The 21,548-nt window shown below is 41.9% G+C and overlaps 2 protein-coding genes and 1 long non-coding RNA gene across 16 annotated transcripts in view; 1 reads left to right on the top strand and 2 right to left on the bottom strand.

The window, feature by feature from the left end:
• Positions 1-453: 453 nt before the first annotated feature.
• CFAP298 (cilia and flagella associated protein 298) lies at positions 454-11,872 on the bottom strand. Of its 4 annotated transcripts, none has more exons than XM_084843611.1 (8): positions 11,801-11,872; positions 8,754-8,894; positions 7,962-8,129; positions 5,867-5,934; positions 4,497-4,655; positions 2,971-3,102; positions 975-1,070; positions 454-877 (listed from the first exon to the last, which is right to left on the bottom strand). In XM_084843611.1, the coding sequence occupies exons 2-8, from the start codon at positions 8,890-8,892 to the stop codon at positions 767-769; spliced, it is 873 nt and encodes a 290-aa protein (XP_084699737.1). In that variant the 5' UTR covers positions 8,893-8,894; positions 11,801-11,872; the 3' UTR covers positions 454-766. The 4 variants fall into 4 exon arrangements, with proteins under 4 accessions (XP_084699737.1, XP_084699736.1, XP_084699738.1 ...); XM_084843610.1 differs by lacking the exon at positions 11,801-11,872 and adding an exon at positions 9,165-9,262; XM_084843612.1 differs by lacking the exon at positions 8,754-8,894.
• A 135-nt stretch (positions 11,873-12,007) lies between these two features.
• On the top strand, positions 12,008-16,298 carry LOC146349847 (uncharacterized). The gene is made up of 2 exons (XR_014789096.1): positions 12,008-12,100; positions 12,244-16,298. It is a non-coding gene; the product is annotated as an uncharacterized LOC146349847 (long non-coding RNA).
• Positions 14,452-21,548, bottom strand: part of SYNJ1 (synaptojanin 1) — a 94,074-nt gene continuing 86,977 nt past the window's right edge. For all 11 annotated transcript variants that reach the window (XM_084843600.1, XM_084843604.1, XM_084843596.1 and 8 more), the window contains one exon: positions 14,452-17,703. In XM_084843600.1, the coding sequence (XP_084699726.1) occupies positions 16,867-17,703 (837 nt within the window). In that variant the 3' untranslated portion in view covers positions 14,452-16,866. The remainder of the gene's footprint in view (positions 17,704-21,548) is intronic.

A 21,548-nucleotide genomic window follows, 5' to 3' on the forward strand; every position in this document is an offset into this window, starting at 1 on the left:
GATCTACCCAGCTGCTCTCAACTCTTCATGTGCCTGGCTGCCCACTGGACTGTGTCTGATAAAAGCACTCTTTCAACCATATTTTAAATTTTCATCTAATTTTGAAGAATATGTATGGCTGAACTCTGGAAACCAAGAAAACAGAAGGAGGTGAGCATCCAAAGTAAATCACAAAGAAGAGGAACAGGTTCTCAGGATGCAAAAAAAAAAAAAAATTACTGTAGGGAGCCCAACACATTTCAGCCTTTTTCTTATTCTTAGGCCTTCTTCAGGGGGTAGAGAAAGAAGTCTGCAGAAGTTTTTCCGCAAAAGATTGTCTCCTGTGTCAATCTACAGGCAACATTTTGAATCCCCGGTTGCAACCATGGTCTACATTAAAAAAGAAGTGTGTTCCCTTTTAAAGTAGGTTATGCCATTCTGAATACAAAAAACAGAAACAGAAAGACAACTGTAGAATGAGGACAAGCTATTTAATAATATGATAGCTATGTTAAGTGAACTAGTTTAAAATGTAAACATCTGCTCTGTAAGCCTATTAACACAGATTTTCAAAATACAATGTAAACCATATGGTTCTACTTCTAAAGGGTAGTTGTACATATGAGGATGAAAATATTTTGCAACAAAACAACAATCAATCTCTTCTACAGACCTAGAATTTAGTATTTCACACAAATATAATGAGAAGATTTGCATCCATGTTGCCAGTATAACTCAGTGAGTCAATTTATCTTGCAAAAAGAAAAAAAAATCTGTTTAAATAGCTTCATTTTGGTCTCCATTTAATGTCCTTTACACCATGAAACTGTCTTTTCAAGGCTTGACTGTCAGCCCATTCAGAATCTAAAAATGAATCATCATCATTTTCTTCTAATTTCTGCAAAAAGAATTAGCAAAGAAAATGTGTTATAAATTTCAAAAATGTTTAGCCATCTTGTTTTCTACAGTATAAATATTGCAACCACACTTGATACCTTGAGTTCCTCTTGCCTTCTGTGATAGAAAAGAATCATCTGTTTGTGTTCTTCATTACTTATGACAGGCTCACGGGCTGGGGCTCCTTGTCCTTTCTGGAGAAATAAAATAGTACACTTTATTCTGTAATGATCCTGACAACAGACTAATGTTACAAGTCGCATGACATAAAAGTTCACAGCACTGTCATGCTCTAGTGTGATACACACACACACACACACACACAGAGAAATCCAAATGGCGTTACACAGATATGAACAACCTGTATTCCCAGGATAGAGACAAGGGGAGTCCTATTTATTTATTTGACTTATACTCTGCCTTTCTATCAAAAATGGCACTCAAGGCAGCTAACAATCACTAATTAAACTTGATAAAAGCAATAATAAAACAAATACATTAAACACAATTAAAATCACAACAGTAACAGAGTAAAAGCAGCCTGCAGCCCAACAGACCTGCTTAATAAAATGCTCTTTGCTTGCCAGTGGAAGGGCTGCAGAGAGGGAGTGAACCTAGCCTCCCTCATCATCAGGGAGTTCCACAGCCAGGGAGTAGCCACTGAAAAGGCCCTTTTTAGTGTTGTTGTCACCAAATGCGCCTCTGAACACATTGGTCTGAAAAGAAGGGCCTCTCCAGAAGATCTTAAGAACTGGGCAGGCTCATATGGGAGAAGGCCATCTAGCCAGTGAAGCTGCTGTAGCAAGGGAGTCACATGCTCCCCCCTGTAACCAGCCCCAGTCAACAGTCTGGCTGCAGCATTTTGGACCAGCTGAGGTTTCTGAACAGTTTTTGAAGGCAGCCCCATGGAGAGTGTGTTACACTAATCCAAAGTGTCCTAGAAGGCACCCCTCATTTCCCACTATGTAAGCGAAGAGTAGCACAAACAGTATTCACTACTGTGGGGAACACTGCTGCACTTGGGGACAATGCTGTGGCAAGGTGCCCCTCCACTACTGACACAGGGTAACCAAGCCTAGCTGACAGCGACCTTACCGGAGGGTGCAAGGCGTCTTGCCTGCACAGATCTTAGTATTTGTGCAGTACACAGGAAGCAGCCTTACACTGTCAGACTGTTAGTCCATCTAGCCCGGTATTGTTGATACTGACTGGCAGCAGGTCTCCAGGATTTCAGGCAAGATTCTTTCCTAGCCATACCAGGAGATGCTGGGGATTAAACATGGGACCACTGAGCTATGGCCCCTCCTTCATGAGCCCTGCCTCCCCACATACCTCACCCACAACAATGATGGCATTTTGATATTCTGAAATAAAGGCCAGAATCCAGGAGACCACAAGCAGCAGCAGAAAAACAAAATCCTCATTTGTACAATTCTATGGGTGGATGCACAAGCATCCTGTACACAATAGCTAAGCAAAACTGTCTTGCATACACATAAGAGATTCTCCAAAAGCGTCTTGGTAAGTGGAGACCTGTCTTTTCTATTTCATTCTATTTTCTTACAGTCACCCAGTGATCCATTCAAAAAAAGCCTCAGGCATTTCAAAACCAACTTGAGATGAAGCACAAGGAGCTCCACAAAAAAGATGGGCAACCGCACAGGGTGCCATATAAGAGAATAAAAATGACAAATTCCTGAACAATTGTTCTGGGACAGTGAGAGAGAATGGAAATGTAATGAAATATGGCAAGAGCGCTGGTTCTGGACACAGCCTTAGACACTGGCCTGGTTTGCATGTCACAAAAACCCAGGTTCTTAAAAAAAATATACCGGTACTATAGGGTTCCAACTCTGGGTTGCCTCTCCCGCAACAACCCACAGTTCCAATTTGCACACAATGGAGCGGCCCTGGGTTGTCTGCTCCCCCTGTAAGCGGGAGGGGCTAATCAGGTGGCAGCAGCCATCATGCTTGCTTATTCTCGCTCAATTCTCAACAACCACAGGTTTTTTTAAAAAAAAGCTGGTTTGTTGTGATGTGTGAACCAGGCCAATCAATATAGAACTCCATAAAAAGACTAGGAGTTGTACTTACTTTCTGTATCTTGACAATAATTTTGGTTTTCTCATTTTTGCCCACATAGCTGGAAAGCTGGTTTGTCCTTTTCAACTGCTTTGCTGCCCACCACAGTTGTGCCTCAGGTTCCTCAATAATCTCAAGGGCAGCCTATGACAGATGAAGCCATTCAGTGCAAAGGGTTTTCCACAACAAATATACAGCTTAGAGCTTGTAGTTTCCTTTTAGGGAGGAGCAGGAGCAACTTGTCTGACAGCACTATGTACGCCCTACCGCCAAACAGGTCAACTGAACAAACAGAATGGCAAGAGAACAGAAAAGACTGTTTGCCTCCTTTTAATAACAGCAACAAAACAAACAAAAACAGGGATGCAACATCTGTGGCTGGTGCAGCGGAGTACGCGCTTTTCAAAAAGAGTGTGTACATCAAATATTGGCGGGGTGGTAAGTACCTCCACTACTATGGAGGTAAGGGTGTAGCCTCACTTCTTTTCCTTTTGCATCATGAGCTTACACTTAAAGTATAACATTACCATTGTCCATGGGGTGAGCTTTCCTTACAGGTGACTGATTATGCAAGATGACAAAGAGTGGGGTTTAAGGGTACTCTGGTTTCGTTGTGATGGGAAGCTAATTCTAACGAATTCACCAAATTCTTGCTAACTTTTCTATTCATTTCAGTGTAATGCAACAACAGTTTCTTCAATACAGACTTCAGCATTTATGTCTAATAACCACATACGATACATGTTTTTAAGATGGATTCTTAAAATAATTGCTATCCTAAAAATCAGCTAAATGGTAAGTTAAAGGAATGTCATGATTTCTAATAAATGTTAGTTTGCTGAATTTTCACAAAGCTGACATCATTAGGATGTAAGCCTGCTTCCCCTGCCTTCCAAAAAACAATTCTATAGAAATGGTCAGTTGCTCTGTCGTGCAGAAGCAAGGAGAAGGGGACTCTGGCCCCAGTCACCAACCAGAAGTAGCAATGCTGCTGGGAGGTTGCCCCGCTACCTCCCAAAAACATCGGCAAGGGGGAAAACCATTTTGAATGTAAATGTATGTAGTTGTATAAGCCACTCAGAGCCTTTGGGATGAAGGAATATATAAATCAAGGGTGTTGAACCTCTTTCAGCCCATGGGCTTCCATTTTGGAGAAGGGCTTAGGGGCCACATTCCAGTGATGGGCGAGGCCAAAAGCAAAGGGGACAAAGCCACAAATACCAGCATATTTTGGCTTATACCACTTTCTGCCAGTAACGAAGCCTTAAGAGAGGTGTTACAGCATTTTAGAATGGGGAATAAACTGCACAAATGCCAAGGAGCTAGCAAATGATCAGTGGTTGGGGGAAGGGCATGGCCTTTTGGGGACCCCTCGAGGAACAGATTTGGTCCCAGGGCCTGAGGTTCTGGAACCCTGAAAAAAATAAAATACATACATGAATAATAAATACATGTTCTACAGAAGCCTCAAACATTTCATTCTTGAAAGGGTAGCATTTTTAAAGCTAGAAACCATGTAACCCGAGTGAAATTATTACTTGAGTTCCTGACAGATCTTCTTTATCTTCAAACTCCAATTTAATTGGGTCATATGGAGGGAGTCCCATTGGATAAACAATCATTACAGCTCCACGGAGCTGGTCCAGCGCATCTTTCACCATATCAGTATTAACACACACATTGGCTTGCATTTGTTTCTGCAATACAGACAGAAGCCATTTCATTTATCAAACTTATAAAGCACAGAGAAAAACAATGTTTTCCTTTCAGCCCACAATGTGACTCAGCATGATATCTGAGTAAAGCCAAGTAATGAAGTATGCTTCGCTTAAGCACCAGCATGTAAATGTTTGTCTTACTGTCCTTATAGAGCAGTAGAGCAGTTTAGATTGGCCACGTAGAAATGAGATCTCTTACAAAAGATTCCATTTAAAATAGCTGTGCCATATATGTATAACAACCAGGTTTGTAGTCAGCACAAAACTGGATATGGGATCACTTTTGTTTACTATTTTTTCCAGAGTTATACAATTAAAAAATTACTTTCTATATTAGTAAAAATGAGCACCATGATCTACTCAGAGCTAAGCAAATTAAAAGTCCTTTGACGTCTGCTGGGGACAAACTGAGCACCTGTTTAGTTTTCCTACTGAAATCAATGGTACTTGCAGATTTACATTTTATGTTTTAGTGGGATTCTTATAAAAAGAAATCACCCTCATCCAAAAAATTAGATCCAAGTAGGAAACTGGAAAGAGGGAGACTCCTCGTGGACAAGACCTGTATTATTTCTTCCGTAGCTTTGAGACAATTTTGATTGGGAAAAGTTATTTCTGTGGAGGAGAGGTCAGACATAGGAACATCAATCACGAATCTCCTGAATCACAGCTAATTCGGCCTTAATAAAACTCAAGTGTACAAATGTTTATGTTTTCGCTATTACTAACTGGTGTTCATACTTTGACAACAAAAAGGTTAATGCCAAATTAAAAGGTTAATGCCAAATTAAGTGGACGGATCTGGTGGGGTTTAGCTTGAAATAAAACATATTCAGGTACTATAGCATCTGCAATCTGTTTTCTTTTACACAGTTATTCCAAAGAAACTTAAAATATACAGGAGTCAATAGCAGCTGCGGAGCTCTTAAGGGTATTTCTAGATAACCACCATTTTCCCAAGCCATGGGCTGATAATCTTTGGATGGCTTGCAATGCTACACTGCTCCAGCTACAACTGTTAGCACAGACTCTTGGGGTCTGACCATCAGTTGTTCCTTTGAATATATAAGTCACTTTACTCCTGAAACAACTGCTTCTGACAAAACAGAAGTGCTAATAGTCATTATGTCCAAATTAAGAAGTGTCAATTAAATGTCTCATATTTCATACTAAGAAGACAAATATCTTACCTCAGATATTAGTGCCTTAGCTTCTTCTACTGTTGCTTTCAAAACCTGTTTCATTTTTTCATTTGGAGCTTAAAATAAGAAAGGTGCATTTATTACCACATGACATCTTATAAACAGTCAGGCTGTTTGAAAAAGCCAGTGGGCAGTATTCTATACTGCCACTGTGCCTTCGCTAGTTCTGTTGCGCCTGCAGGATTCACTGCTAGCGCAACAGAAACTAGTGCATTCAAAAGCAGCCTTGGAAATGCTTGTTTCCAGACCAGGACAAGTCGGCAGAACTCACTTTTGTGAGCTCTGCTGATCTGCCCCGTTCCAGAAATGAGCGTTTACACTCTTTCCAAAAGCTTCAGGAAGTGCACTGAGTCCCACTAGCACATGGACAGCATAGGATACTGCCCGATGTTTTTGCATTAAGAGATGCCACTGGAAATGCCTCCAAGTCAAAAGCCAGGTATCATCAAAGCTTATACTATTATAAACCTATTAAACTTATAGAGACCCCAGTGGTGTAGTTAGGCAATTATAGACTCTGGACTTAATGCTTGTACAACTCCATCCTCTTCAGAAAGGTTAGATGGAATGTGTGACTGGCCCAAAATTTCAAAGCTGAGTGGAGATTTGAATCTGTATCTCCCCAGTCCTAGCAAGTGTATCCCAGCTGCCAGCTTTCATACCCAGTTAGAGAGGGTGGAGGCAGCCAGGAGCGCCCATCACACAGGGAGAGTCTTGAGAGCTAACTGAACAGAAATAAAATACTTTGCTACCGAAAATTTCTCATGCAGCATCCAAGAAAATTTCAGATGGTCCCTCTTTCCAATAACATGACTGGAGAATGGGGAGGGAAGTCCATTTCTATCACCCCTGACAGAGACCAGCAACATTTGGACCTAGCTGTATCCAATGGATATTCATTCAACAATAGCATTTTGCAGCTAACCAGCAGCTTGGGCAATGACAGCAGAGCTTTTTAACCAGAAAAGAAAATGAAAAGGGGGATGTGCAATCAGTTATTAATTATTATTTATTTATTGCATTTATATCCCGCCTTTTTTCCTCTTGCAAGGAACCCAAGGCGGCTTACATTATCCTCCTCCTCTCCATTTTATCCTCACAACAACAACCCTGTGAGGTAGGTTGGGCTGAGAGTGTGTGGCTGGCCCAAAGTCACCCAGTGAGCTTCCATGGCCGAGTGGGGACTAGAACCCGGATCTCCCGGCTCCCAATCCAACACTCTCACCACTAAACCACACTGGCTCTCTTATACACACTGGCTCTCTTATACACAGTTCTTATACACATTTACTCAGGAGAAAGTCCCACTGTGCTCAGTAGCGCTTGCTCCTGAGTAAAATGTAGAGGGTTTCTGTTCAAACAAGCAAAGCAGCACCAACACTGCTGACAAGAGCGCTGGAGGAAGGAGAGAGCAAGAACAAAGCCAAGGAAAGAAAGGCAGCAGAGGCATTCCAGACAAGGGGGCACTTACTAGAGTTTCTAATGGGCAGGCTGGTCCTAATCAACAAATGTGTGAGTGGGGGTGGGGGGTGGTATGAGAGGGTAGCCAGTTGCTGCAGGAAATATACTGGGTTGGATCCAGGATCTGTCAGAAGGGCTTTGCCTGATTTTCAGAGATCTCCCACCTCTCCACTGCACCATAGCTGATCCCATTCAGCAAGGTCCCCTGGCCCTCTGTGTAGCATTTTCAGGGCAAGTTATTTTCTGTCAGCCCAGCTGCACATGCCGAAATCTGAATCCAACCCACTGTCATGATGAATGCAAACGCAGGCAGGTAACATATATTGTGCTTCTGACACTAGATTGAGGCAGGCCAGAGTATAGTGTTGGGCATAACAAATATTTGGGGCACACTTTTTTTGATCGTGCAGAAAGGCCCAGAGTATATATGTTATATGCATGCAAAGATATAAGTTTGATGACAAAGAGGAAATAACTAGTATTATTTCCGTAACTTATGTTCACCATTCAAGATGCAAAAGTATGCAATTATCAAAATACCAAATATGTTCTTTATAAAACCCTGCCCTGACTATTTATATACAGAAAGATATGCATGCTTAAGCTACATTTATTTATTTACCATGACCATTTCTCCTTCCAATTTCATCTTTTTTAAAGACGCTTCCACCACTGGGAATACATTTTTCTGCCCATTCATCCTTCAGCTTCAGCTCTTCAATCTGTTCATCTGTCAGACCTTGCATGTTAGGAGGTAAGAAAATACCATGTTCTGCCAATGATTCCATTTCTATAAAAATGTAAGAAAATAGGTCAAGAAGCTAATGTTATGTCAGATGCTCTGTAATGGCCTATTCAGTAGAGATGTCTAAAAACCAGAAGTACAAAAACTGAGCACTGTGGTAGCATTAGAACATAAGCTTATTTTATATCACACAGTCATGTTTAAAAAGATTATTACACCTTCATAGTCGACTCCTACATGGATATTCAAGAACCATTAGAATGCTTCCATTTGAAAATAAATAGCAGTCAACACCAGACTGAAAGAAACCTCAAAGTTAGCATAACTCGGCAGCCTATCAGTGTCATCAGGCATATTAACCTTTGCATGGCAGAACTAGGCCATGCAGTCTAGGAAGGACTCACTGCCACAAGAAACTACTGCACTGGTTGGTAGAGCCAGCAACAGGGAGAATTGTCTCCAACATTCAGAATCCTTATCCAGAATCATGGGAGCTTGGTACAGTGGCTCATACGACTGAGCCATAAAAAGACTGAAAGGGTCTCACTTATCAACAAAAGGAGCAGCATGTCTATATTCGCAAGGGTGTATGTTAAGACAGAAGGAAAGTGCTCAATTTCCTTGAGAGGGTTTGGGGAGAAAAGGCAATTTAATACGGTAATTTGGCACCTGCGCAAATACGCTGAACTTTGAGCCTTCCATTGTAGATCTTGGCCACTTCCCGTGTTAAATCTTCGATGGAAACGCTGCCCATTGTCTCCAGCAGGAATTGGCTCTCATCGCCATGCTTCACATGGAGCAGAACCATTTCTGCAAAAGCACACAGACCTAGGTCAAACCCAGGGCTGACCCAAGACACAATGTTGCCCAAGGCGGAGGGAAAAACTGTCCCCCACACCCTCCACCACATTCCATATACAAAAGCTGACTGAATGGGCAGTTAAATCTTACTTTAACACTGACAACTAGACAGCATCCGCCACTGCATCTGAAGGCAGCAGCGATATTCTGGGAACCCTCTCCATATGAGATGTCTTTATAAAAGGGTACATGTCGTTCTTAATTTAAGCCAGGACTCACCCTCAGAAAATGCAAGCTCCATCTGGCAGCCTATTTCCCTGGTAGTTCTGTACCATGAAACATGAAAAGCAACACTAAATAAAGAAGCCCTCTGAGCATATACAGAGTTTATATGCCACTTTTCTTAATTACAGCAGGGGTGGGGACTGAGCAGGGCTGATAGGAGCTGCAGTCCAACAACATTGGGAGGGCCACAGATTCTGCACCCCTGATTTATAGCTGCTAAACTTGGGCCTCCTAGTCTACATTTACTCCACCCTTAAACCAAGGAGCAAGCTGTCTAGTTCAAGGGTTTGTATTGGATTTCCATCTTTTTTATCCCCAGAAATTAACTACTGGGTATAGAGCAATAATAATTAATCTTCCCCTGTCTCTCTCTAAAATATTTGAACCTTCCTTCCCAATCCTCCCTCACCCCCAAAACATTTTGGTTAAAAAAGAAGTCAAAACACGTTAAAAAGAGTGTAGTGGGCTCCTACTTGAAAGTAGCTTATTTACTAATTCTAGTTCATTTAATACAGGGGGATGCAATATTGTGGGGCCTATGGGCACATCTGGGAATTTGAGAAACTTTCCTGGGCACCATCACAAAATGGCTGCTATGGGAGGCATGGGTAGTCTCAAAGGACAAGTAACCTGCCCAAAGGACTGAGCACAAGGCAGACGTTGCATCTCAGACTCAACACTCCTTTGAACCCACAGTGTTCAGCGCCAACACAGATCTATTTCACAGGCGGTAAACTCTTATTTCCTCCCGCACTCCTTGCCAGCCAACACATGCATACAGACACATCACATGCCTCCATTGCATGTGTGTGTGTGTGTGTGTGTGTCTCACACACACACGCACACTCACCTCCCTTCTTCTCACTGCAAGCACACAAAAAAACATACTTTTTCAGGAACCCCCCCCCCCCAGGCAATTCCTTCTCTCCCCCTCTTGCTTTGTCACACTTGTGCAGACGCCATCCATTTAGGGCACAATCCTAAGGAGATAATCATCAGCCTCTGAACTTGAAGGCTGACTATCCAGTGCAGGGCGGCTGGAGCATGGAGGCAATCCTCGCCTGCGTGTTCCAGCCACCCTGCATTTTTGGCTAGACAGGCAATTTCACCTGTCTAGCTGGAGCGCTTTGGAGCAGTAAGGGAGAGAGGTTTCCATGGTCTCCCCACTGCCCCTGGGACCGCCCCCTTTTCGCCATCTCCACACATGTAGCTGGTGCATAGAGAACCACACGGGCTATGATGGGCCGGGGGAGGCAGTAGGGGGTGCAGTTTCTGGGCTCCGAGGTCAGAGCCCTAGTTCTGACCTCTGAGCCCAGAAACCGAAACATCTTATGTTCCCCAGACACTATCTAAGAGACATAGGATTGCTCCCACCGACATACACACTCACAACACTCCCCAACCTCTCAGCTGGCTCCCAGTGTCTGCTGGCTTTCTGCTGCTCTCCCCCTCCCCGCTAGCTTCCTTGGCCCCACCTCCCATGCTGGCTTCTTGCTGGCCTTCCTAGCTGCCCACCTGCTCTCTCTGGCCCTTCGCTGCTCGCTTTAGCCCACTGAGCTTACCAGACAGAAGTGACAGAGGTCCTTTTTTCTCCCCCTCCCCTTTTCTTGGTGGCTGGGCCCACTGTAGAGGAAAGTATTGGCCTACCATCTTCATTTCCTATGACATGTTTATGAATTGTGGCCCAGAGAGATTCATGGGAAATGAAGGTGGCAGCAACTGGAGGCCCTTACTTTGCTTTGAAGCAATCCCAGCCGCTGGTAAGAAAATGTTAATTTCTTTTTCTTTGTTTTAAAGTGGGAGGGATAAGGCACCTCACCTACTGCCAAGAAAAGTACCTGGGGGACACACTGGTGCCTATGGGCCCCACGTTGCCTACCTCTGATTTAATGTAATGTCTCCCAGCTTTTATTCTTAGATACTAGAAGATATGGAACTGACACGTTCTTACATAAATGTTTCACCCTTTCTTCTTTTAAAATAGCCTAATTTGTTTTACAGAACTGGTAGCTATGCGCTCAAGGAACGTGTCTGTTGGCAAATTATGTGCACTAATAGTGGGGCGGGGGTGGGAGAAGGAGCGGCAGATCTTCCACGACATTTTGGAGCCACATCAGTGTGAGATTAGGATAAGGGGTTGCATATGAACTGGTGTGGGGTTACCACCTTTCCTTTTCTGGAAGGGATCCTCTATTTGTCAGTGGCACAAGAGGCCCAAATTCCGCTGCTGTCCTTTCCCCATCAGTGCATCTCCATTCTGGGGAAAGAGGTAACTACATCGTAACTTGCCTGTCAAGAAGCTGTTAAAAGGCACACAAACCTCGCAAGAAAATAAAAGTAGAGGAGCTGTGCGCATATACAGAGGAGACTGAAAACCTGGAATCTGGGAACCGACTTCAGCCTTGTAACTAGGTGGCCGGGTTGAAGGAGGCCAGCTGAAGATCAAGAAAAGGAAAAGAGAGGGCGAGGGCAGCGGGGGGGGAGAGATACCCTGCACACTCCGATGCTCCGCCCCCTTCAACTGTTACTTCCGTATCCATGGAAACCAACAGGCGCAGGGAAGGCAGTAGGCGAGCAGCCCCTTCACCTTCCCTCTCCCTCAGCGACCAGAGCTCGCAGAAGGTCCTCACCTGGAACTGCGGACGGCCCAAGCCCCGGCCGCCCCTCCTCCCACTCTTCTTGCTCCGCCGCCGCCGGGCCTCAAGGTGGCACGCCGTAGATAGCAGTACCAGCTCTCGCGACCCCGGAAGTGTTCCCCTTCCAGCCAATCCCATGCTTCGTACCCAGGGGACGATCTCGCAACTTGCCCGTCACTCAGCTGCGCTGGCCCCGCCCCTGCCCCTATAACGGGTGAGAAAAGGGAGCCGGAAAAGAAGCGCAGCGCTGCATTTTTAAAAAGCCAGGCCCCTATTAAGGCGCGCTTTGCCAAGGTGAGGAGAACGCAGAGCAGACTTGAGCGCTAAAGTAGCGCATTGCCCATGGCCGAGCGTGGCGAGCTCCCGGAGCGGGCGGGGAAATCCATTCGTAAAGCGCGTGGGTGGCTCCAACACGGGTTTGCTTGTTCCCTCTCCAGCTGCATGCAACCCTTTCTCGGAAGGCAGGCAAAGAACCTCTGGGAGACGGGCATTTGTTTTGCCCCTGATGAAATGGAGAGGTGTCCCCAAAGCGAAGGTGGAACCGAGAGCAACATGCCGGTGATTCTGTTTCAGATGCTTTGAAACGGCCCAGTGGTGCTTGCATGCTTTGAAAATGCGTAGCCGTCTCTGGAGTGCCTCCGACCACTGACAGCCCCATCTTAAGCATCTTTACTGGGCAATAAATCTCGCTGCACTGCTCTGGTCCCAAGCGAGTGTGCACAGGAGAAAAAGACGGAATAGCCGCACGATGCCTTCGGGGCTTCACACGGAGCTTTTATCCTGCGATTGAGATTGCTCCCTCACCGAAGTTTGCTGGCTCTTTACATGACGTGACCCTCCAGGGCCTCTCCTGCACTAAATGCCCTTTGTTCCGTTTTTAAATAGATCGCAGATAATGAGCTATCAAATTACCCTGTTGTGTTCCGCTTGAGTTCCCTCTGTAAAAAGAGGGAAACGGCAAGAACAGGAGCGAGATCAATGAATGGAAGTCTCAGATGGGGGGGGGGAGGAAGCAGGTGAAAAGGAGTCGTCGTGATCCTGCATTTAAAACTGAAGCAGAAAGCCCCGTTTTAAATGCAGGATTTTAAGCTGTAGAGATGCCCTGGGACCTGTGAGCGGAATGTGAACACCTCACAGCACCCTTCCCCAACCTGGGTCCCTCCAGATGCGTTGGACTTCAACTCCCAGATTTGAAGCCCAACACATAGCTGGCTAGGGGATTTTGGAGGCTGGAAGGCTGCATCACAGCAACAAGTAGTTACCCCCCCCCCCAACCAACCCACCTTGTCCCAGGGATGAGAAATGAGCAAGTCTCCCTAACTGACTTGAGGTAAACACTAAGGTACACCGACTGAAGAACATTTACTTCTCAAAGTGTGTTGGGATAAAGCAAAGTATGTTTTGCTTGCAGAGAACAGATTAAAAGGTGGGAAAAAACACTTCTTTCCAGCAGAGTTCAGGGGAAGTGAAGCAGTGAAGGTAAGTGCTGGTTTCTGGCTCCCTTTGTCAGTGAACCAGTATTCCTGCTCCATCTTAAATATTTCTGATGTAGCACTTTACAACAAGGCCTCTGTCTCACCCAGCTCACTCAACACCAGGAGAAGGGAATGTGTGGCCTTCCAGATGTTGTTGGACTGCAACCTCCATCAGCCCTACTCAACATAGCTAATGAATTGATAAAGAGTTGCAGTTACAACATCTGGAGGGCCAGAAGTTCTACATCCCTGTCCAACACAAACCTATAGAAACCAAGGACATTCCAAAGGGGAAAAAATTGAGACACCACACCCTCCACAGGGGCAAACATACACCTCTGCCATACAACATTTTCAGAGCTACATCCATTAATTCTGCACAATCCTTTTCAACCATGCTGGAAGGTGGGTCAGTATTATTCCCAATTTGCCGATGGCAGCAAGGAGAAGAGAGCCTGAGAGAGTTCATGGAAAGGTGAAATCTGACCTTCTTGGTAGCTAAGTTCAGTCTCTAACTTACCACCCTAAAATAATAAATACAAGAGAGACAGAAACAACTGCTATCACTCCATCTCTCACAGGGGCCATTCCATCCTACTGCCTATGAGCAGGAGGAAGAAGCCAGTCAGGCAAACTGCCATCATTGCCTTCCCATGTGCTGCTGCTTCATGAAGCAGGGACTGGGCCACTCCCCCCATCACAGAGGCCATTCCTACCAGCTGCCCTGTGAGCTGGAAAGGAAGAGCAAGTAAAAGTCACCATCAACTCTTCAAGTTTTTTTTTTTAAGCAATTTGAATTATATAAATCCTCCTCTTATTCCATGTGTGCCATGTCTTAAATTTAGATTGTAAGCCCAAGGGCAGGAACTGTCATGTTTTATATCTCTGTAAGCTACTCTGGGAGCCTTTTTGGGAAAAGGGTATGGCCTTTTCTGCTGTGACACCCCAGCTGTGGAATGAGCTCCCTAGAGAGGTTTGCCTGGCACCTATGTTGTACTCCTTTCAGTGCTAGGTGAAGGCCTTTTTATTTTCCTGGCATTTTAGCACTCTAACCTTTTAGTTCTGGTGTTATAAATCTGTGTTTTAAATCTCTGCATTGTGGCTAGTTTTTATTCTAAAATATTTTATATTGTACTTTTAAGCTTTCATATTTCATATTGTTTTATGTTGTACTTTGTGGTTTTAATTTTTGTGAACTGCCCAGAGAGCTTTGGCTATTGGGCAGTATAGAAGTGAAATAAATATAAATGCTATAAATAAGTAATCTCTCCCTCCCCTCCCTAATAAGGTCTAGTTTTGCACATATGGCTGTTGAAAGCAGGGAAATGCAGGGAACCAAAGCAAAACAATTTCACTGCAGATGTTATGCAAGATTATACATGAAGACATGGAGTAGTTAGGCCATCTGAATAATAATAAAAAGTCGCACATTTTTCTTAGTACCTGAAGTCTGTGTCCCTCCATAAAGGGATAACTCTGAGAAGTTGGACAGCTAAATATCTGAGGAAACAGGAGTAAGCCAAATCTTGAAAACATCAATAATTGGAGATTTATATTCTGAAAGATGGGTATATTTATTTCATTAATGCAACATCATGTTTCACAGGATATGTATGGAATATTGTAGACCATCAAGTTAATACTGCTTTGTAATGGATATAGTAAAATATTGTGTACCACAAGCAACAATTTGTTACACATTAACAAAGCAATGTGCCACAGGGAACACACTCCATGAAAATATATAGCATTTTTTACATAGTTGGTAATTTTTGACTTTCTACTATTAATTACCTTTAGCAATATACATCGTTTAATTATTCATCCTATGCTTGTAGGTGCTTCATTGCAATTTTTGTTGTACTTTGCTGCCAGATTTTGTAATCCAGTGAAGGTGCTAGGGGCCTGCATTTTAAATATATTATAGAAAAATTATAGTAATTGAAATTAAATATTTAAACAAGGACCACATATAACTGAACTGTAATTTGCACTAACTTTCCAGAACACAATTGCTTTGCTAACATCAGATTATACTAAAGCACAATCACATAGATGTTAATCATTAGAATTTTAACTAGTTAAGCCACATACTGAAGCACAAAGGTTATAGTACCACTGCTGTTTCAAAATGTACAAGTACTTTTAAAAGCATAATACAGAAGTCACTGTGTTTACTTTTCTAGTCAACTACAGTTAATGTTTGTGGACTGTTAGATGTGATGATTTATATAAATATGCTGGGGTAGTATTAAAGAATGTAGAAACAATTTTATTTTTGCTGCTCCATGGAATGCTGTGCTTTACTCAGATGCTATAAAAGGAATACATTTTACTAATATAGTCAATATAAGAGCAGACTGCTAAGAGCAATAAGAACAGCCATATTTGGTGAGGCCCTTCTCAAAAAAGATCATTCATAGAGTTGAAAAAGCAAGCAATATAAATAGCTGCAACAACATGAGTAAGGAGTCTATAACTTTCCTAACAAAGTATTGTTGAAAAAAATTGAGTTTCCTTCATGACAGCAAAATACTACATTTAAATGCCAGTTGTTGCAAATCCATGGGGCAGGAACATCTGCAAGTTTACAAAGCACTGTGCAGACTGACAGAATCTCCTTCCATAAATATGACATGGCATTAACATCTAAAAAGCTTGATAGAACAGAACACAAATGGTATTTGTTCTGCTGAAGCCAAATTTGAGACACAGCATCTATACATAGCAAGGGAGGAAGTGAACAAAATTGAAATACATGGACCACATATCTGATTACTTTTTCACCCAGGCCTTCATGTGCGACTACAAAGTTTTCTTCAATTATGAGATTCTGCTCTTTAGGTTAAAATGATTTTTTCTTCATTTTTCTGAGAAGTTAGAACAGGACAGTTCTTTAATATGAGCAATGTCCAAAGCAAAAATTTAATGAAACTGGTTTTTAAATCAAACCACAAAATTTCCCATTTGTGCAAAATAATACACGTGCAGTGGCAGATAAAATATATTACTATATGCTGTTTACTTTAAAAATGTTTCTTTTGACTCTTATGTGGAATTCACCTTTACAAATCTTCATAAACCTCTGGTATACAACTTATTTTCTCAACATTACCCTTAAACAGTCAGTATTTTAACTTTGGCAGTTCTTTGGTAAATACTTATAAATTATCAGATACTGGAAGTGATTCTAGGTTCTACCAGCCAGAAGGATATTTAAAATAGTATTTAAATTCTTATGTAAGAATCAGAAAATTGTAAGAATTATGTGCATTATCCAGCAAAAGTAATTTGTGCATATTGCATTGAAAATCAGTAGAACACCTAATTTTGTACTTCAATATTATGGAATTTAAATATGCATAACGTTCCCTGTACTGTGCCCTATTAGAAGTGACATAGTAAGATCATTTGTGGAACTAGCTTTGTGCATAACCATATATACACACATATCTTTAAAGTTTGTACATAGTGAACTAATATTTAAGGTTCAGTGCATCTGACAAAATTATTGCACACACAGAATTACATCAATGCCCAATTCTACTGGATACCCTTAGCAAATAACATCCAGTTTTAAATAATTTATCTTTCCATAAAATCTTGTGTTGGCAAAACTTTAGGTGCTGGGGAAATTAAAGGGTCTGTAGCTGATTTGGTGCTGGTGGACCTGGATGGTACAGGGGGTGCAGGTGGGGGTCTTGCTGGTAGTGGCTGGAGAGAATCAGAGCTTCTGTTCTGGGCATTGTAAATGGTAGAGTCTGAGCCAAAGATATTTTGTCCAGTGCTCAGTGAACTTGGAAAAAACGGTGCATGCAGGGAACTAGCTCTTTTTAATTCAGTGGAATTGTTCTGTGACCTTAACACAAAATCCTCTTCTTCAAATGTTACCCATCCTTTTGGTTTTCCATTGTTAGCTATAGAAGATGCAGTTTGCAAATTAAAATCATCTTTAACCATATTAAAATAAAATGTAGCCTTGCTTTTATGATGACTGGGAGGCTTTAGAGGTGGAGAAGGATAAGCAGCAGGCCCTTCTGTTGAACAATGTGAAGGTGCTCCAGATTCTTGGGTTTCTGTTCTAAATGGATTTCCAGCACTAATAGCCTTTTCAGTGAATGGATTTGTGCTGTTTAGTCTGATAGCAAATGGATTTGGAGAACTACGCATATGTTCTTCAGGTTTACCATAAGTTGAAATAAATGGCATTGCTGGCATGCAATTTATATTATACAAAGTATTAAAATCGTCTGTTGCAGAAGGCAACTTTGTCAGCTCCTTTTGGTTTAAAGGTACAGTTGGTGACATTTGGACTGATGACTGAATCTTGGATGCAGAAAGCAGCTGAAGGGACAAATCTTCAAAAGGATCATTGTTTAGCTGTGTTTCAAGCTGAATGGCATGAACTCCATTTGCTCTAATCTGAAAAGTAAATACAATGCTCAAACATATTACTTGGAAGCCAAAGGATATTTCTCCATTGTCCATGGCAGAAGCTGTGGATTTTGGACTTTTGCCTTTTGTAATTTGCTTTATGTTCTTAAAATATTCCTGTCTGATTTCCTTTCTACACAAAACAATTTTCACAACCTTCACTGCCCTACCATTGGCAGAATATATACAAGCAAATCTACTAGACATTTAATGTATCTCCCTATTAACTGATGCAGCTGTAATGTTTCAAACAATCTTCTGAACAGAACGGTACATCACTATGGAGTAAAAGTATTAGGCTTTACTATTTGAAAAATTTAAATATTAAATATTTTTTAAAATGTAGTTATACTTTCACATGCAAAAAGGGATGATGTTATTATGAAGTATTTATCACAATGAAAGTATTAGTAACATTGTTTTGAACTTTAGGCTTCTCGATTTTTAAGCACATTTTTTTGGGAGAAAGTGTTAGGGCACAATCCTGTGGCCGCTATGCAGCGGCTCGATGGCCATGGGATTATTCCGGTTTATGGGAACTGGCCTCGGAGCCAGTGTGCCAAGGTCGGTTCCCAGAAAACCACCTCCCCACCCCCGTGTAAGAGGCGTAGTTCGTCCCTGGCTCTGTGCTTGTAAGAGCAGTGCAGAGCGGGGGGAAAAGGGGCATTCCTAAGGACAGTAGAAGCGTCATTACTACGTTTCCTATGTGCCATCCGGCCTCTCCCCCGCTCCGCTCCGCCCCAGCTAGACAGCTGAAATTGGCCATCTAGCCGCTAATGCATGGTGGCTGGAGTACAGAGGCAGCTGACTATCTCCATTGGATTGCGCCCTTAATGTGGTAAATTGTCTGGTTGATGGTTTGGAATCAGGCCAAAATATAAAACATTTCCTCTATTGAACTTCCAGACCAATACTAAGCACACTTAGAAGTATTTCTCACCAATTTCAACCGAACTAGAGCTCATCGAGAATGGAGACCAAACACAGGCCTCATTCCCAAGAAACAGGCACACTAGCAGGTCACTAGCACAATATGACATCAGCCTGATGGGTACGGTAAGTTCAGTACCTACTCTTGGCTAATCCATTACGAATGGCTTGGTTGGTTCTGGGGAAGTAAAGGAGCTTGGCTCAAGTGCAGGATTAAGGTGTTCCTCACCTTTAAGATATATTCTATATTTTTCATTTCTTTAGGTAATTAAGACTGTAACATTTGAGTGTAAGCTCCAATGCACTTAGTGGGACTTCTCAGTGATTAGATCTACTCTTATGTAAAAACGGGGATATTTATGATTACACAAACCTATCTTAGACACTCTAATCCAATATCAAGTCTTACATTCAACAAATCTAAATCAAAGTTTTAAATCTGAAGGTCCACTGCATACTTTGTCTCATCTAAAAAACTCTGCTTTTTGTTTAAAGCAATGATCAATGTTGTCCAATTATAACAATGAAGCTCAAAAAGTAAATATAAATTGAACCCAGGTTAGCATAAGGCAGTTTTACCTGCTGTTTTTATGGTGTAATTTAAAATTTCCAAGTCTAAGAATACTAGCACCACTACTTCGTAAATTTAACTGAATATGTTTAAGCCTCAGATATAAAACTGCCTTTGTCATTCAATGATCCAAGGCTATTTTCATATTAGTCTTGATTAGATAAAATGTAGTTTTTGCTAACATGTCAACTTTTCCTGAAGTTGAGAGAAATGTTGATTCACTTGAAAGATAATTTGAAACCAATGTTATATTTCCCCCCACAATATCCATTTTGTTTCTTCAAAGGGGTCTCAAGTTACCAGCGTTGATCAGTGTTAAACAGTTTCAGAAAGAGAAGTGAAATCAAGTACTCTCTATAGCAACAGTTCTCAAAGTGTGAAGCAGGTCTCCTTAGGCAGGCAAAAGTGAGGCTTCCAACTCATTTCACCATGTTAACTAAGTTATGGAACAGTACTACCACCACCACCCTTCACCAAAGCAACTGTGGGAAGTTATGTATCCCATCTCTTGTATTAATTGTGAGTGCCAGGGGCAGGACTAATAAGGCAACATTTTGAGGCCTTTTTGCTTCTCTAATGTCCTGTCTTAAGCCCCTGCCCCAGTTTTAGAAGAGTGCTTATTACTAACAGATACATTTTTAAAATCTTTTTGTTTTCTTTATTTAGGGAGAGGCTTACATGATACAGTTTGAGAACTTTTGCTCTACTGGGCCATAGTATATCAAGCTAAATAAAGTGCTTTATGTGACAATATGCTACAAAAACAAGAAGGAAGCTATGGCATGTCTGCTATTTATATGGGCAGGTGATTTCAAAGCAAGGGCAGATGTATGAAACAAAACTATTCATACATCTTTTTTGCTATAACTTATGGAGAACACAGAATGGATGGAGATAACATAAGATCAGTAAAGAGTCAGGTACCTTTTACCCTGATGGTTGATCCTGCTTGTGAGAAAGAGACAGACATCAAAGGGAAAGTATTAGGAAGAAATCCAAAGTAAAATGATTCAAAAGTGACTCAGCACTATGTTGGTTGAATTATTTGAGTGTTAGCTATTATTCCAGTAACTTATACATGCAGAAACACTCTACAGCATTAGCTGGACTGGCTACCATAACAATACTTCACTCTAGCCCTGATCTTATGAAGAAAAATGCCTAAGAAGTTATGCATATGTGCAGGACAGGCTTTTTAAAAACTTTGACTGGGTTCAGATGACACAGCAAGTTATTTAATCAACAGCAAGCTGTGGCACCTCTGGGTGCCAGGTTGTGTATGCAACCCTGCTCGGGGGTTGTTGTGTCGTATGAACCCGGCAATTGTGGGTTAAGAGAGGGTTAATCAACCTTTGCATAGCCTGCGCTCACTGGGTTCGCATGACACAACTCCTCCTGGGCAGGGGTTGCATATTCAAAATGGTGCCCAATGTGGTGCTGCCTTACCATGGGTTAAATAACTCACAGTGGGCTGTCGTGTCGTGCAAGTAGCCCCATTGTGTCTTACTCTAAAAAAGAGAGTACTGTTCCATTAATCTTTTCTGTTTTACAAAAAATGAAAACATCAGTGCTTCAAATAACCTGAAAGTTGCCTTACTATAGATTTTGTCCGGCTGCCCAGCCAGTGTTTTGTAATTTTGAAAAAGATAATATAATCTTAGTGACCAAGCAACTATTCATACGACTGTCTCAGCCTCTAGCAGATACAATTTTAGGTTAGCTCCAGTTGACCTTTAGCCCTGGTGGTATGGGAGCTGAGATGGTCATGTAACTGACTAGCATCTTTAGAGGTCTACATGAGTGGGTTTTGGATTCTATTGCAGCCACAGTTTTAAAGCAGGCTGAGGTGATCAGGCTGTATTGGCTTCCAAGGCTCAAAAGCTCTCTTTTGAGCTTGACTGAACTACACCACTACTAAAAGACTACATTTAGATACATTCTGCTGATCTATTCTACGTCTCATTTAGAGATGTGAAAGCCAAGAAAAAAACCTGCAAAAATTCAGAAAAAATGTTTTGTTTTTCCTGAGGACCATTTGTCCCCCCCCCCCCCCCCTGGAAAAATTGAATAGCTTCAGACTATGAAATATTTTCTTTTAAAATTTAAGACAAAGTATTTATATATTACTACCCAGCTTTTACTCCCCCCCAAAATGATTTCTAAAAACTATGTAATAAAAACACTTTTATAGAAAGACTAGAGATGTAAAATGTCTGGAAATAATGCAGCCATGGGGAAAAACACTTTTTAAAATCCACTCTGTAAGAATTCCAGCATAGTTAGTTCTTTCATTCCTTATTAAAATTATTAATCTAAAGTACATTTTACTGAC

Source organism: Heloderma suspectum, chromosome 3, assembly GCF_057233095.1.
Source record: "Heloderma suspectum isolate Gila_16-S chromosome 3, 16-S_ref, whole genome shotgun sequence".
Taxonomy (NCBI): domain Eukaryota; kingdom Metazoa; phylum Chordata; class Lepidosauria; order Squamata; family Helodermatidae; genus Heloderma; species Heloderma suspectum.

Excerpts from the sequence above, each read along its gene's own strand:
- CFAP298 (XM_084843609.1), bottom strand. The coding sequence starts at position 8,994 with ATGTGGTGGAGGGTGTGGGGGACAGTTTTTCCCTCCGCCTTGGGCAAC. Across the intron at positions 8,130-8,753 it reads AGTTCAGCGTATTTGCGCAG|AAATGGAATCATTGGCAGAA; the intron begins GTGCCAAATTAC and ends ACATTTTTATAG. Across the intron at positions 5,935-7,961 it reads TGGAAGGAGAAATGGTCATG|CTCCAAATGAAAAAATGAAA; the intron begins GTAAATAAATAA and ends TCTTATTTTAAG.